General features: G+C 45.9%; 1 protein-coding gene across 4 annotated transcripts in view; it reads left to right on the plus strand.

Moving 5' to 3' along the window:
• UNK (unk zinc finger) overlaps positions 1-16,551 on the plus strand; it is a 938,451-nt gene that overhangs the window by 839,681 nt on the left and 82,219 nt on the right. For all 4 annotated transcript variants that reach the window (XM_078654545.1, XM_078654546.1, XM_078654547.1 and 1 more), the window contains exon 15: positions 14,866-15,123. In XM_078654545.1, the coding sequence (XP_078510671.1) occupies positions 14,866-15,123 (258 nt within the window). The remainder of the gene's footprint in view (positions 1-14,865; positions 15,124-16,551) is intronic.

A 16,551-nucleotide genomic window follows, 5' to 3' on the forward strand; every position in this document is an offset into this window, starting at 1 on the left:
ATGGGAGGGGGTCCTTTTGGACCCCCTTGGCCCAGGGACTGCCACTGACCCAGGGAAAAGCTATTCAAACTGATGCAACTGGCCTGCACACCCCCCCAGCCCTGGGGACCACTCATTGAAATAAATTAATGTGGGGATGACCTTATGGCCTCCCTGCAGACCCAGGGATCGCAACCTCCCCGGCACTAAATGAGACAAATGCGGGGATCCACGCTCCCCCTCTACCCCCTTATCTCCCCTGCAGGGCTGGAAGCACCCACTTTGAATGGCCCAATTCGGCCTAGGGAAGGGGGGCCTCACAGCCCCCCTCTCCCATCTGTAAAAGGCCTGACCCATGGGAATGGGATCCCCTGAGGAGGGGGGTACGCAGCCCCCCTCCCCTCTTTTACAAGGAAAAAAAATAAGGAAATGGCCAGAGAGATGAGATCCCCGGGGTGGAAATCGGCCCAGTAAGGGAAACGCACAGCCCCCCTTCCTTTAGTAAAAACAAATTTAATTTGCAGGGCCCTTGGGATGAGTTCTCTGGGGTCCCCTCCTTTTAAATAAATAAAAATATATATTTAATATTATAAAAAAAGAACAGGCAGGGGATGGAATACGTGGTTTAGTGTGAGGAACTGCCTGATTCAGGAACTGCTTGATTTAGCTGTAATTCTCTTAAAGTTATTCTGCATGCTACTTTCGCTTTATTTTATACGTTGTTGTATGCTCCCCAGGTACCTCATGCGGTGTGCAGGCAAGCCCGTCTGCGCCCACAGGTTGGTCTACTCAAGTGAGGCCCTGCTCGCCTTGCATCATGATGGTCCCCTTTGTGGGAGTCATAGATGGTCTCCATCCACTTGTCTCTCGCACTGCAATCTGTGCAACTTTAAGGTCAGCCTCTGCTTGCCCACCCCCCATGCTCCCCATACGAAGGAATACAAAATGTGCAGCTTAAATTGCCGCTCCCTGGCCAAGCGCCATGCAGAGGTGTTTGACCTTCTATCTGAGCGGTCTCCCAACATCTTATTTTTTACGGAGACCTCGCTGTCTCAGGACTCCGTCGCTAACCCGTTCCTGGCCCTGGCTGCCAGTTATGCTGTGAACAGTATAATTAGCGCAACGGAGGGAGGCGGGGGTATTGCAGTTATATTTATCCAGTATTATAGGTGTCTTTCATAGATTCACATGCCTGAATCATTCCCCGTCGTCGAGATGGGAGCCCCCGGTACATAGAAAAGTAATGTCCTATAGACATACATAGAGAAAAGTAGGCCTAAGGGCCTTGCCTTAGTAGCCTATTTATGTCCTTTTGTAAAAAGGACCAAAATCCTGAAGGTAGCCAATCAGCTACCACCTCCCTCTAGAACCTTCCTGCCAGGAGCCTCAGTCTCTCAGATTTTCTACCGCACGTTGTGCTAGGGAGTCTCCACCTGAGCTCTCCTCAGGTTTCTTGGATTTATCTCTTTTTTTCATAAAACTTGGATAATTTGAATTTACAGACAACAATGGCTGATCAGCAGAAGAAAGGCCTGTTCAGAGCCTGTTCATCTTGTGGTAAGAAGAGACTGCACGTCGATGACAAGCATGAAACTTGCCTCTACTGTCTTTACCCTGATCATTCTCCTAAAGAATGTAGGATTTGTAGAACATTCTCTACTAAGACTCTTAAAGACAGAGAAGGGAGACTCCTCCACTGGTTGAACAGACTTAAAACCAGAGAGGATGATGTTCTGTCCTCAGAGGGCAGCGAAATGGCTTCAGTTTCTTCAAAACTGTCCTTGAAGAGGCCAAGGGATGTTTCCCCTAGCCCTACTGACGTCCCTCATAAAAAGACTACCACAAAGTCTTCTGAGGTAAGATCTGATACGTCTGTGAAGGATGATCCCACCTTCAGAAAGCCAACGCAGTCATCGTCAACGAGTACGTCGACGTTTTCTTCAAGAAAAACCACTTATGTCTCCACGTCGACGACGACGGTTTCGACGACTATGGCGTCGTCAGCCTCTTCATCGACAACGACGACCACTCAATCGTCGACGACGGGTAAGCCACTGTCATCGATAGTACTGATAAAAAAGCAGTCGACGTTCATTAAGGCCCAGTCGACGTCATCGTCGACGACGACACCGACGACGAGACACAAAACGGCAACGCCTACACCGTCGACGAAGACACCGTCGACGTCTGGCGCACCGTCGACGAAGACATCGACGACGGTAAGGGCATCGTCAACGCCGAAGTCACCGCCGACTAAGGCACCGTCGACGACGAAGGCATCGTCGACGACCGCACCGTCGACGACGAAGGCATCGTCAAAGACCGCACCGTCGACGACGAAGACACCGTCGACAGGATCGTCGACGACCGCTCCGTCGACAACAACATTGCCGACGAGGGAACCGTCGACGACCTCATTGTCGACAATGGAGACACTTTCGACGTCAGCACCGTCTACGACACCAGCGACGACGACGACGTCGACGACAACATCGTCGACGCCATGGAAAAAATCTGAGTTAATTCCATCGAAGAAGATTACCAGACTGCCTATTACACCAGATTTGACATCCCCAAGTAGGGTTCAAAAATTACCCCCATCTTGTCTATTACAAGATGATGACTCAGAGGAGGACCAATTCGATCAGGCTACTAGTCCATCGGATCTCATTGTAAAGTGCCAGAGCACAGATGACGATGTAGATGAGGTCATTTTTACAGAAGAAACTGTTCAAGCTCAAGTACAAACTCACGTCACTCCAATGATCTGCCTTCCGGCAGCTATAGTCACTGATCTACAATTTTTGATCGAGGACTACAAAAAACGATTCCCAGAATCGCCAGCGGCCCCTTCCACAGAGAAATCTCCAGCATCATCCAGACCGCAACCATCTCCAAAGTCAAGACCACCACCTTTAGAGATTCCTCAAGAGAGGGAAACTGTTCATCACATGCAATCTTCAGATGATGAAGGCGATGAACCAGAAGAAGGAGAGGTTCGAGACGACCTATCACATAACAGAGACGATGAAGACTATGTCGCTCATTCTCCAGCCACACCAGAACCCAATACTTCAGACTCTCCGCCAGTGGATATCGGCGGATTCCACAATTTGATAGAGAGAGCAGCCACTAGGTTCCACATGACTGTAGAATCACAGGAAACAGATTGTTTTTTATATGACTTTAAAGATCCTATAAAAAAGACGGCTAGATCGATTCCCATAATAGATCACATCTGGGAACAAGGTCAGCAACTCATGCACACACCTGCATCAGTTTCAATAGTAGTGCCTAGACTGGATAAAAAGTATAAGGCACCAACAACAGCACCTACGTGCCTTAACGCACATCCTAAGCCGGATTCGGTAGTCACCCAAGCCGCACAAAAGAATTCGAGAAATCCGTCCTCGCCATTGTCCGCACCACCAGACAAGGAGGGCAGGAAATTGGATAGCATCGGCAAACGTTTTTCTACAACGTCAGCTATGACTATCAAAGTGGCCAACGCTATTGCCCTACTAGGCAGATACAATAGACAATTATGGGAAGACATTGTTCCATATCTAGCGGATGTACCCGAAGAATTGAAGGATGAGGTTCAATCTCTCCTTAAAGAAGAACAAATGTCAGCATCGGAGATCATCGATTCCGCTGTAGATGTCGCCAAGACAGGCTTCAGACAGCTGGCAGGCGCAGCAGTTTTGCGCAGACAAGGATGGCTCAAAGCCACATCTTTCCGGCAAGAGGTCCAAAACAAAGTCTTGGACATGCCCTATGACGGGCAACACCTATTTGGGGAAAAAATTGATGAGGCCTTGCAGACGATCAAAAAAGACACAGACACTGCAAGAGCTCTCGGCACTTTGCAATTTAAGAACCAGTCCTTTCGAGGGCTTTGCAATTTAAGAACCAGTCCTTTCGAGGGCACAGAGGAAGGGGTCAACCCTCTTACAGGGGATCATATCAAGGAAAATCCACTTATTCCTACAATCAAAATCGCTCACAATATCAGCAGCGACAGCAGCAACAAGGTCGTCAGACCTCCTACGGGAGATCGAACTTCAGGGGAAAATCCCAGAGGAAACCAGCCGGCGGACGACAATGACCATTTCCAGCAGCCAGTCCCCCCACCGTCTGGTCCATTCAAAATAGGAGGAAAATTGACACACTTCCTCCACAATTGGAGATCGATAACAACAGATCGGTGGGTACTCCAATTAATCCAGCACGGTCACTCATTGGAATTCAATTCAATCCCACCGTTAACTCCTCCTCGCAAGATTCAACACAGGCACCTTCGTTTACTCTTGCAAGAGATCTCTTCAATGTTGAAGAAAGGAGCAATAGAGCGAGTTCCATCAGCTCAAAAAGGGAAGGGATTTTATTCCCGCTTCTTTTTAATTCAACAGAAGAAGAAGAAATGGAGGCCCATTCTAGATCTCAGGGCACTCAATACATTCTTGAAGAGCCAATAATTTCGAATGGTGACTATTCAGGAAATCCTAGGATCCCTAGAGGAAGGAGACTTTATGACGTCTTTGGACCTGCAAGACGCATATTACCATATCCCAATACACAAACGCCACAAGAAATTCCTACGATTCGAAGTAGCAGGTCAACACTACCAATTCTGTGTCCTCCCATTCGGCCTCAAATCAGCGCCACAAATTTTCACAAAGTGCCTGGCTCTTGTGGCAGCTTTCCTGAGACAGCAAAATCACCAGGTCTTCCCCTACCTGGACGACTGGCTGGTGAAGGCACCATCTATGACAGACGCGCAAATGTCTTCCAACGCCTGTCTCACTATTTTCCAGCGCCTAGGTCTGACTGTCAACTACGAGAAATCGACCTTACAGCCCACCAAAGTTATCACATTCCTGGGGGCAACTCTAAATACAACCTCTTCCAAAGCCTTCCCGTCTCAAGAAAGGAAACACAAACTGATCAACCTGGCTACCGCAGTGTCTTCAAAAACCACCATCAAAGTCCGTACATTCAAGTCCCTTCTAGGGATGATGTCTTCTTGCATACTACTCATCCCTCACTGTCGGCTCAGAATGCGCCCCCTTCAGGAGACCTTGACCAAGCAGTGTACCCAATGTACAGGTTCTTTCGAGGATCATATCCTCATTACTCGACAAATAACCAAGGCTTTACTTTGGTGGACAACAAACAAGAACTTATCGAAAGGTCTGACGTTCTTGATACCGGCAACTCCACATGTCATAATGACAGACGCTTCTCTAGAAGGATGGGGTGCAGTCCTTCAGGAATTACAAATCAATGGCAAGTGGACGGAACAAGAGAGGTCTCTACATATCAACCTCCTAGAATTGAGAGCAGTTCTACACTCGCTACAAGCATTCCTCCCTCGCATCAAGAACTCAGCAGTGCTTGTGAGAACGGACAACACAACCACAATGCACTACTTGAACAAGCAGGGAGAATCACGTTCGCTGACACTATCTCGCGAATCGCAGAAAATTTGGAACTGGCTAGTACTCAACAACATCAGATTAACTGCGGAGTATGTCCCAGGAAAAGACAACGTCATAGCGGATGCTCTAAGCAGACAGAGGTCACTGTCCCACGAATGGGAACTGGACCAAAGAGTTCTTAACGACATCTTCTTGGAATGGGGGAGACCGCAAATAGACCTTTTTGCCACCAGGGAGAACGCCAAATGCCACAGCTTCGCAAGCTGGCATCCCCAACCGAGGTCACTAGGAAATGCATTTTCCATCGCATGGCGCAACGTGTTTGCGTACGCATTTCCGCCATTTCCCCTAATAACCAGAGTCATTTGGAAAATGAAAATGGAACACTGCACCTTGATTCTCATTGCCCCATACTGGCCGAGACAGCATTGGTTCACGGACCTCCGTCGCCTCTCAGTCCAACCATCAATCCATCTGCATCAACATCCCTCTCTACTCTCGATATCCAAAGGCCAGGTACTCCACCCGAATCTGAAATCTCTCAGATTATCGGCATGGCTCCTGAGTACCGAGAGTTCTGCCACCTAAACATCCCGCAGGAGTGCAAGGAAGTCCTAGCTAAAGCAAGAGCAGTCAGCACAAACAAAACTTATTCCTTGAAATGGAAACGCTTTTGTGTTTGGTGTAAGGACAACAATCTACATCCTTTCAAGATCACTCCAGAGCAGTTACTGCCATATTTACTACATCTGGCACTATCGGGACTTGCACATGCCTCTATTAGAGTTCATCTGGCAGCAATCTCCCGCTTTACAAGAACTTCAAAAGGACCCTCCTTATGGTCCAACAGATTAATAAAACAATTCCTTAAAGGTCTCTATACATCATTTCCAAGGCCAAGAAGAGTTCCACCAACATGGCACCTTAATGTGGTACTCAACCAATTGATGAAACACCCATTCGAGCCCATCCATAGGGCTGATATCAAATACATTTAATGGAAAACAGCACTTCTTTTGGCTTTGACCTCAGCCAGAAGGGTCAGTGAGTTACAAGCTCTTTCCATACAAGATCCTTTCATGCAGTTCAAAGAGGACAGAGTGATTTTAAGAACTAATCCTCGCTTCATTCCTAAAGTCCCCTCGGACTTCCATTTAAATGAACCACTTGTACTTCGCTCATTCTTCCCAAACCCCAGTACTGTAGCTGAGAGATCCCTTCACTCTTTGGACCTAAAAAGATGTCTAAAATGTTACCTAGACAAAACAAAACATTTCAGAAAAACAAATCAGCTTTTCATCGCTTTCAGCAGACCTAGAAAAGGCTTGCCACTTTCCAAACAAAGCATTTCACGATGGATATCAGCGGCAATTACTTTTTGCCATGACAAAGCCGGACGTCCATTACATTCCAAAGTCCGAGCGCATTCCACAAGGGCTGTGTCCACATCGGCGGCACTATTCGCTGGAGTACCGATTCTGGACATCTGCAGGGCAGCGACCTGGAAATCGCCGCATACATTTACCAGGCACTACTGCCTTGATACGGAACTGATGCAGGATGCAGCTGTGGGCCAGGCTGTACTTCGCCATCTATTCCAGTAGGATGAGCCTTCCTCCTTCCCACCGTCCTGCACTGGTATGCACATTTATTTACTTTATTATTTGTATTGCTGATGGTTACTAGTCACATGATATGTATTATCTCAGACTATTCGTTATGTTCCATCACAAATGTGCATAATGTATTGCTTGCTACTCTGATTCAGGCATGTGAATCTATGAAAGACACCCATAACACTGGATAAGAAATGCGTTACTTCCCTGTAACTGCAGTTATCTAGTATTGGTGTCTTTCATAGATTCACATGCAACCCTCCCGCCTCCCCAGGAAGGTCTCATCTCTCCCTCTATAACATATGTTACGTCTACCTAGCTTGGTGCGTACGAAAATCTGAGAGACTGAGGCTCCTGGCAGGAAGGTTCTAGAGGGAGGTGGTAGCTGATTGGCTACCTTCAGGATTTTGGTCCTTTTTACAAAAGGACATAGATAGGCTACTAAGGCAAGGCCCTTAGGCCTACTTCTCTCTATGTATGTCTATAGGACATTACTTTTCTATGTACCGGGGGCTCCCATCTCGACGACGGGGAATGATTCAGGCATGTGAATCTATGAAAGACACCAGTACTGGATAACTGCAGTTACAGGTAAGTAACGCATTTCATAAAGCCACCAATGTCTGTAATCTCACCCCAGAAAACTTCCCAGACTGCGAAAGCACACTTCAAAATTGCACTGATGGATAATTTTACTTTCTCTGGGCTGCTTATCTATCATCCGTCCTGCCCATCTAAAACGTTTAGAGAAACTTTAGCCAACGCTGTTAACTCACAGGCACTTGAAACAGCCAATTTTAACATCGTAGCTGACTTGAATCTCCACCTGGAGTCTCGAGGCGACCCTGATATCCACAACTTCTTAGGCGACATGGCAGCCTGTCTATTGTCGCAATTGGTTCCAGGGCCCACGCACCTGGCTAGCCATTTCCTCGACTCCATTTTTTTTCCCCAACACCCCGTCCTTAGAGGTTCAGGCCCCTCTTCCCATGACATGGACCAATCACTCCCTCATTCCTTTTCTTATATACCTAGCAGGGTCTAAATCACAGCCCTACCGCAACCCTTTGAATAAAGGTCCGTGGCCCAAACTGGACCCCATTACCTTCCGAGCGACCCTTAGCACTCAGAGACAGGAATTGCCCTCTAACATAGAGGCAGCCAACAATTGCTTTAGGGGGTCGGTCAGTCAATCACTGGACAAGTGTATCCTGTCCAAACTGATCTACTTAAAAAGGATGTGGGCTAATGCCTGGTTTGATTAATCTTTAACACTTGCCAGGAAGAACTGCAAGGTACTGGAACGAGCTTGGAGGCATTCCTACGATTCCATAGCCAGATCATAGTACAGAATTTTTATCATGGCCTACCATAAATTGGTACGGAATGCTCGGGCTGCTTTTTATGCTAATAAAATTAACACGAGTAGCAACCCCACCAAAACGATTTTCTCTTTCCTAAAACATATGGTGAAGTCCCCCGCCAACTCTGTGTGAAGTACTGGCCACATACTTCATTAGTAAAGTTGAGTGTATACATGGCAGTTTCTGTCCTGAGAGCACTGCCCATGACCCCCTGAGGGGGTCTTCTCACTGGTGCTGTGATCCACTCTCTGTCATCCTTTCCTCCGATCTCCTCCGCAATCCTTGAAGTCTTGTTCTCCAAGGTAAAGTCGGGGTCTCCAGACGATCCTCTTAAACCTGATTTCTTTATAAAATTCCTAGAATGTCTCCTACCCGGGTGCTTGGAGCTGGCTAATCTATCTTTATCTTCAGCATCTATTCCGGAATCATGGAAACATGCCAAAGTCATTCCTCTGTTGAAAAGCCCGTCACTAGAGGCTACCAGGCTAGAAAACTTCCGCCCGATTTCATTGCTTCTGTTTTTAGCCAAAATAACAGAATCACGCGTCAATACTATCTTAACTCAGTACTTGTAACTTTATTCAATACTGGACCCCTCCCAAAATGGTTTCAGGTCTAGTCATAGTACTGAGTGAGCTCTGCTTGCGGGCACTGAGCAACTACGAGCCTCTCTGGATTAGGGCTAAACCTCGGCTCTGACCCTGCTCGACCTGAGAGCAATTGGTGGCGTTCCAAACTTGCGCACCTCCCTGCCTAAAATTGTTGTCAAGAATCTGGGCGTCTGGGTGGATAGCACCCTCTCCTTTGACACCCACGCCAAATCAGTAGGAGGCACCTGCTTCGGTTTGGTACAGGGCCTAAAGCCCATTCTAGGACTTTTTGACTCTCACATCTGCGTTGCTCCTTGACTCTGATAAGTCAGTGATCAAAAAGATCCAGCGCACCCAGAATGCCGCAGCTCGCACTTTTTTTGCGCTCCCCAAGCACTGCTCTGGCCTCCTTCGCCGGCTACATTGGCTGCCTATAGAGAAAATAATTCATTTTCAAGTTCTTTGTATCACTCACAAGATTCTCTCTGGGTTCCACCCTGCGATCCTGAGTGATCTGTGCCTCCCTTACGCTCCTGCTGGTGCCTTCTGCTCGGCTGACCTTCGGCTTCCCCGGGACTCCCTGTTTTGCAGAGCCAGGGGGCACTCTTTCCTGGCTACTGCCCCTGCCCTTTGGAACTCCGTGCATTTCCCTACTAGAAGTATCTCTAGCCACTTGGTATTTAGAAGGGCTGTGAAGACGTAGCTATTTTCTGATCATTAGTTGCTTCCATCTACCTTGCTGTTCTAGCGCTGGGAAGTCCTGTTGTTGGGACAGCCATACGCTCTATAAATATTTTAACATAACATGGGGTCCCTGGGGCCGAAATCGGCCCGGGGAGGGGTGCTGCGCGCCTCCCTCACCCATTGAAAAAAGTCCTAGTCCTGCAAGTGGCCCAGGGAAGGGGGGCCACGCAGCCCCCCCACCCTAATTTTTGAAAGAATAGGGGAAAAATGCCAACAGCAAGTTGCCGGAGGCCACAACCCCTTCACCACCATCCTGCAAACACGCTTTGTGGCGCAGTAGTAGTTGGGGGATGAACTCCACTTAGATGCTGAGGGTCCTTGGCGTCCAGGAACCGTTCTGTTACCTCTAGTAAGTTCCACACAGTGGAATTGCTGAGAGGACTTGGAGGCCACGCCGCCTTTCTCTACTACTCCGCAAATGCCCGCTGCTGGTTGAGGAATTAATTCCACTTTACTCCTGAGGGCTAAAGTGGACTTCTTCCCCCCAACCAGTAGTGCGCCAGGAGGCATGTTTGCAGAGCTGTGGAGAAAGGGGCGTGGCCTCTGACACCTTTCAGCAAACCTACTGTGTGGGACTTTTTGGAGGTTACAGGAGGGGTTGTTGGCCCCCAAGGACCCTCAATAGCCAAGGGAACTTCATCCCCCTACTAGTAGGTCACCAGGAGGCATGTTTGCAGTGGTGGAGAAAGGGGTGGTGGCCTCCGACAACATCTTAGCAATCCTGCTGTGTGGAATTTACTGGAGAAACCAGGGGAGTCGTTGGCCCCCAAGGACGTCCTGGGGGGTCAACTACCCCTCCTGTTACCTCCAGTAAGTCCCACAAAGTGGAGGCTATGCTTCCTTTCTCCACCACTCCGCAAACATGGCTCTTTGCGCACTACTGGTTGGGGTGTAAAGTCCAATTTACTCCTAGGGGCCTTAGGGGCCAAGAAGCCCTCCTAGTACCTCTTGTAAGTCCTACACAGTGGGATTCCTGAGAGCTGGTCGGAGGTCCAGCCCGCTTTCTCCGCCCTTTGCAAACGCCTTTACTACTTTTAAAAACGACATAAATTCACTGAAAAAACACAAAGGTTACAGGGAAGTTATAGTTCGGAATTAGCATTTTAAAAACCTTCGAAATTCACTGAAAAAAACAAAGATTATAGGGGCGTTATAGATAGGAAATGGATTTTTTTTTTAAACTTAGAAAGTCACTGAAAAAAACAAAGGATACAGGAGCGTTCGAGTTAGGCTCAGGTTTCACTTGTACAAAACTGCTGTAATTCAGCCGTTCTAGTTAGCTAAGCTAACTATAACTCGTGCCCCAATGCACTGCTTCTGACATATTACATCACTCATGGCATGGTCAGTGACATCACTGATGACATTTTAAATGACATCACTGATGCCATCATCTCAAAATCACTAATGCACCTACTCACACCCATAGAACTTTTCATACACCCACTCCTACATAATTCCGACACCCATTCATAGACCCATACCACTACTTACGAACCCACTCGCTGATTCATAGATCTACACACACATCCACTCACTCACCAATACAGCCACAGACATATTCACTCATACACCCGTACAGCCACTCACTCACTGGGTCAGTCACCCATTGAGCTACTTATACACCTACTCACTCACCCATACAGTCTTCTTGGGTGTCTATACTAGAAGTGAGAAATCTGTTGATAAGTCCATCAGAACAACAAGGTGGATATCTCAGATTCCTCAACTCCCTCCTTTTTAGCTTTTCTGTGTTGTGGACATCTGCACATCTTATAAAGGTCTTAAGTTAGTTTTAGCACACTGGACACTGCAGGGAAGTTGATTGGTTGTCCTGCTGTCATAGTGCGAAAGGCTTTTGGGTGGTAAAACCGAGCAATGTTGATCTGCATCTGAGGGTACAGAAAAACAATGTAGAATCTGACATCAGCGTGCAGGAGTGGTACCTATATGTTGCTTTCTTACATTTCTTCTAGAGCAGTGCAAGGCTGTCACAGAGTCAGACCATGCCAACTAACAACATTGAATCTATTGCTTTAAGATTTCCAGGTCAAGTCTGGTGGCTTGAAATATTCTAGAGATGAAGAACCCAAATGAAAGAGGAATTGGGTAGAGACAAATGTGCAGGCCTCAGCTTTCACAACAGAGTCTGCTGTCTCACTCCTCTATTCACCAAATGGCGAGGTTCATGAAGACTGATGAGCTACTCCTTGCTCCCCAGAAAGCTTCATAGACTATTTAAGGGAGCCCTGTGGCCACGCCCCTCGCTTCAGTGTCTGTCTTCTCCCTCTTGCTATGGGAATGTTCGGAATAAGCTGTCTGGCAGCACAGTCCTTTCCCTCCAATTTGTGCAAAGCTAGACTACAGGCATTTGCATTGATCCCACCGGCCTGTATTAATTTTGCTCACAATTTCACACAAATGTATGTACCACACAGGCCACACACACTAATGCACTTGCTCAGGATGTTAGTTCAAGGGACTTGGTGAACGGATAGAAGAATTAGTTTACACAAGTCGGCAAACAGGCCTTCACTTCAGGCAGATAAAAATGCCTGGTCACGCTACTACAATCTTAAAGCAAAGTATGCTGCCACCACTGCTCAAAGCTAAACCAAATGACAGGAACAGTAGTTTTGTGTCTTAAATGAAGACATCTGGGTGACCCCTTAAGGTCACAGGATAAGTCTACAACGTCTTATAATTGGGCAGGCTTAGACCAGTTCGCATGCAAGATTAGTGCGACACAGAGCCAAAAATAACAAGAATTTTCAATGCAATAGGTCTCACCTATGCGAGAGTTTAAACTATTGGCATTGTAAATTATAATGCCTTTTAGTTATGTGTTTTTAAAACCAATACACATATAAAGGGCATTGTTATTTAAAATGCTAATAGCTCAAACTCTCGCTAATGTGAGACCACTTTAATCGTGGTCGCACCCCTTCCTTTAGGTGCTGCTCGCCGTATTCCGGTTAGTGAGTGGCTGCTAAAGAAAGGGGCGAGGCCAACATTAAAGTGAAAGCGCCGTATCGGCAGCTTTCACCCAATATTTTATTTTTTTAAATAAACAAAGTTTCTGTAGCGCAGATACTAACGTTAAGGTGGCAGCACTGGAAAATTAAATAAATAAGCGCATCCGCTATAGATTAATTAAATAAGCTTGTCCCCTATAGTTAAATCGGACTACGTTGCAAGTAAATAAGCGCAGCTGTTATAGGTAAAGCGGATCCGCAGCCACTACTATTAAAAATATAAAAGCGGGCGCTGTGCTGCCTTGTAGGAAAGAACATCGTGGGTGACATAGTGGAAGATCATTAAAGAAAATATTGCTGAAAGACTAGATAAAGCAGACCGTGTAACGATACCAGAAAAAATGTCCAGTCTTTTTGGGAGGTTGCAATTGCAGACAAGGTGGTACCAAAGAGGGATTACTAAGCATATATGACAATAGACGAACGATTCAATGATATACATCATTTTGTTAACTCTCCTTTCATTTGACAATTATTAAAAATATGAATTTTTTAAATAATTTTATCATGAATCAATGCAAGCGAATAGAATAGGAATTGTTGGCGGACCCAGATTGAGGTTTTTGACACTCCTGCATACTCTTTTTATACACTTTCTGATTGTATGTATAAAATTTCAAGAGGGGGCGAATTAAATGATGTAATTGACGATTATTTTATTAAAATGAATGAACTGATTTTAAAATAAGTCTTGTAAATGATGTGGAACTTTTATGTATGTTTTAATGTGCTTTTATGGTCTAAATTATTTAGATCGAATACAGTTGATTAATTGATACTAAGCCTATTTATCAATCAAAAGCAACCATTTTGAAAGGACAGTAATGGGAGCCATTTGAAAAGATGGGTGGAGCTTCTATTCCATGCCTCAATACAGCGAGCCTCGCTGAGCAGCGCATGCGCTGCCCAGGCTCGACCTAAAATGTCAGGATACCAGATACACTTGGCAGGAACTCAGGGCAGAGGAACACACCTGTTGACCATGGAGGGACGATTTCCGTCCCAGCAGTTTGTCATGTAAAATTAAATGTTTTTTGTTACTGCATTTTGACTTAATATTTTTTGTCATCATTAAACTGTTAGCCTGACACTAAAATGGCAATCCAGTGGCTTCTCACCTCTGCTGCTGGGATACTGCACACAGAATGAGTGTACTCGATGGCGCCATTCCCATGCTGTGCCAGCTGATCTCCTCTACCACTATATCCTTGCAGCAAGTCTACTGGCTTAATTGTGATCTTGCTGTCAGGCCACTGTTGCTGTTCAGTTTATCAGTGTTTCTCCCTCCTCCTACAGACAGACATTGGCAGAGACAATGAATGTGACTTGTAAATCACAATACAAGCCATATTTATTGGTTTTGCAAATGGTTATTTCATTCGGCGATGTCTTATTTTCATCGCAGCCTCTTTGGAGCAGGGAAATTAGGATGAGCCTGACTTCACTCGTTTTCTGGTGCTTTGCCATTTCTTCAAGTGATTTCGTAGGGATCCACAATTCAGGCCTCAACAGCACCAAGTGCCGCCCTTAATCTCGCATAGCTGAACTTTTCTGCAACTGGTCCTCAGACTAGTTAGAAGATAAATTATTAAAATTTCCGGGTGAGATAAGATGCACCGCAAAATAAACATTTCCGAAGTTAAGCAGCTTATTATTCTATGGCAATATCTTACACGTTTGATGACATTTAAAGAGATGGAGTGCTGGAGGTGCCCTTGCAGACGTGACTGCTATGCAAATAAAATGCTTTATGCTTCACAATAGATGTTTCTTTCCTTTGCCGACCTGAGGGACATTCGCGGAGTTTAGAGGATGAGGGGCTGAGGACTAAAAGTAGTCATTTTTAGTTCGCTCATTTTAGCTACCAGGGAGTTGTTCGAGATAACTGTTGGGACATCGTTCCAGTACATTGTAGTTTTACTGTTCCAGAGTACATCATCATGTTAGGGTGCTGGTGACACAGCAACGGGGCACCAGGGGGATATTTTTTCAGTTCACATGGGTGATTTTTAGGGACGTGAAGTCATTGGTTTCATTGTTTTCAACGAACACAAAGTATTCAGACATCACTTTTCATACCTGGATTATTGTTGCAGGCCTGTGATGCTTGGGAAAAAGAAGCTCAGGAAGCCAATGACCGGGCAAGCACGGCAAATGTGGAGTGTGAATTAGCCCGGGATCAGAGAGATGCTCTTGAACAGCAGGTGGAAAAGCTGCAGGAGGAGCTGGAGAGGATCCATGCAGGGCCGGATTCAACTCTACATCGCTCTTTCACTGATGTGGATGGCCTTCCACTCTCAGCACTTTACACCATCCAGAAACAGCTGCGTACCAATTTGGAGCGCGTGGATAAGGTCAGTTAGATAGTTTTGTCTCTTTTAATGCCCACTTACTATTCAGTTTTGCTTCCTGTTCGTCCTTATATCTGTTATTCTCCCGGTTTTCCTTTTCCCTTTCGGTCCCTCCACACTTTATTGGTTTTCATGTCATTGGTATAAACAAACCTGTCATTGGTAAAAACATAAAAACCGCCCGAAAAAATTATATAGCCAACCAACTTGTACAAATGGATAACACCCCCAAAGTCCTCTTCCAAGTACTCAACACCCTTATCAATCCTAAAGCCTGCAACCCAGAAGATGCACCAAACCAGTCTCTCTGCGACAATATCGCCGATTTCCTTTTTCAAAAGATTGACAATATCTACAATAAGATAACCTCCTCCACCGCAAGCTCATGCCACATCTCAACCATTGATCCTGCCCCAGCCCTTTTACCCTAAAAACATTCCCTCTGCTCACCATCCAAGAAACAGAATCCCTGTTATCTACTTCCAAATCAGGATCCCCCAAAGACCTTATTCCAGCTAAAATCTCCAGAAGTCTCGCAGCGCAGCTGGCAGCTCCTCTGTGCGCTATCTGAAATAGCTGAATCATAGAAGGCAAGCTCCCAATGGAATAGAAAGCCGCCCAGATTATGCCCATTAGGTAAAACACCAAACTGCCCCCTGACGTGATCTCTAACTATAGACCCATCTCAATCCTCCCTCTCCACAGCAAATTGTTGGAAAAGCACATTAATACTCACCTTTCCATATTCATTGAATCCTCCAACTGCCTGGATCACTCACAGTAAGGATTCCGTCCTATGTACAGTACAGAATCAGCCTTGGTCAATGTCATAGATGACATCAGAATGCACGCGGACGCTGGCCGAGCAATAATCCTCATACTGCTCGACCTTTCTGCAGCGTACAACACCATCTCACACAAGGTCCTACTGGAAAGATTACGAACCATAGGTATTCAGGAAACAGCCCTTAATTGGCTGACAGACTTCCTCAAGGGAAGAACCCAGATGGTAAACCTTGGTCCCTTTAAATCTATGACCACCACGGTATCCAAGGGCGTACCTCAGGGTTCTGTAATAGTAGAAAAAGGATAATAATCCAAGGAAATCCAATGGAAGTAGTCAGGTGTTTATTGGAGCATCCACACTGTAGAAGATCAGCAGTGCAACTGAAAACTGTCTGATCCAAGTTACATAAATAAACTATCACATTCAAAGGTACACAAAGCAAGCATGGAGTAGTGAATATCAACAATTCTAAATGGAATTACTTAGGAAAATTCCAGATGGAATTCTAACATAGAAAACCTTCTAAAAGAAAGACATGAAAGACATACTTAACTCAATACTACACATCCCCTCCCTTTATAAAATAACAAAAATGAGATTAATTATACAGAACAAAATCATTGAACTTTTTTGGAATACGTATT

The sequence above is a fragment of the Lissotriton helveticus genome, chromosome 7, assembly GCF_964261635.1.
Source record: "Lissotriton helveticus chromosome 7, aLisHel1.1, whole genome shotgun sequence".
NCBI classification, from domain to species: domain Eukaryota; kingdom Metazoa; phylum Chordata; class Amphibia; order Caudata; family Salamandridae; genus Lissotriton; species Lissotriton helveticus.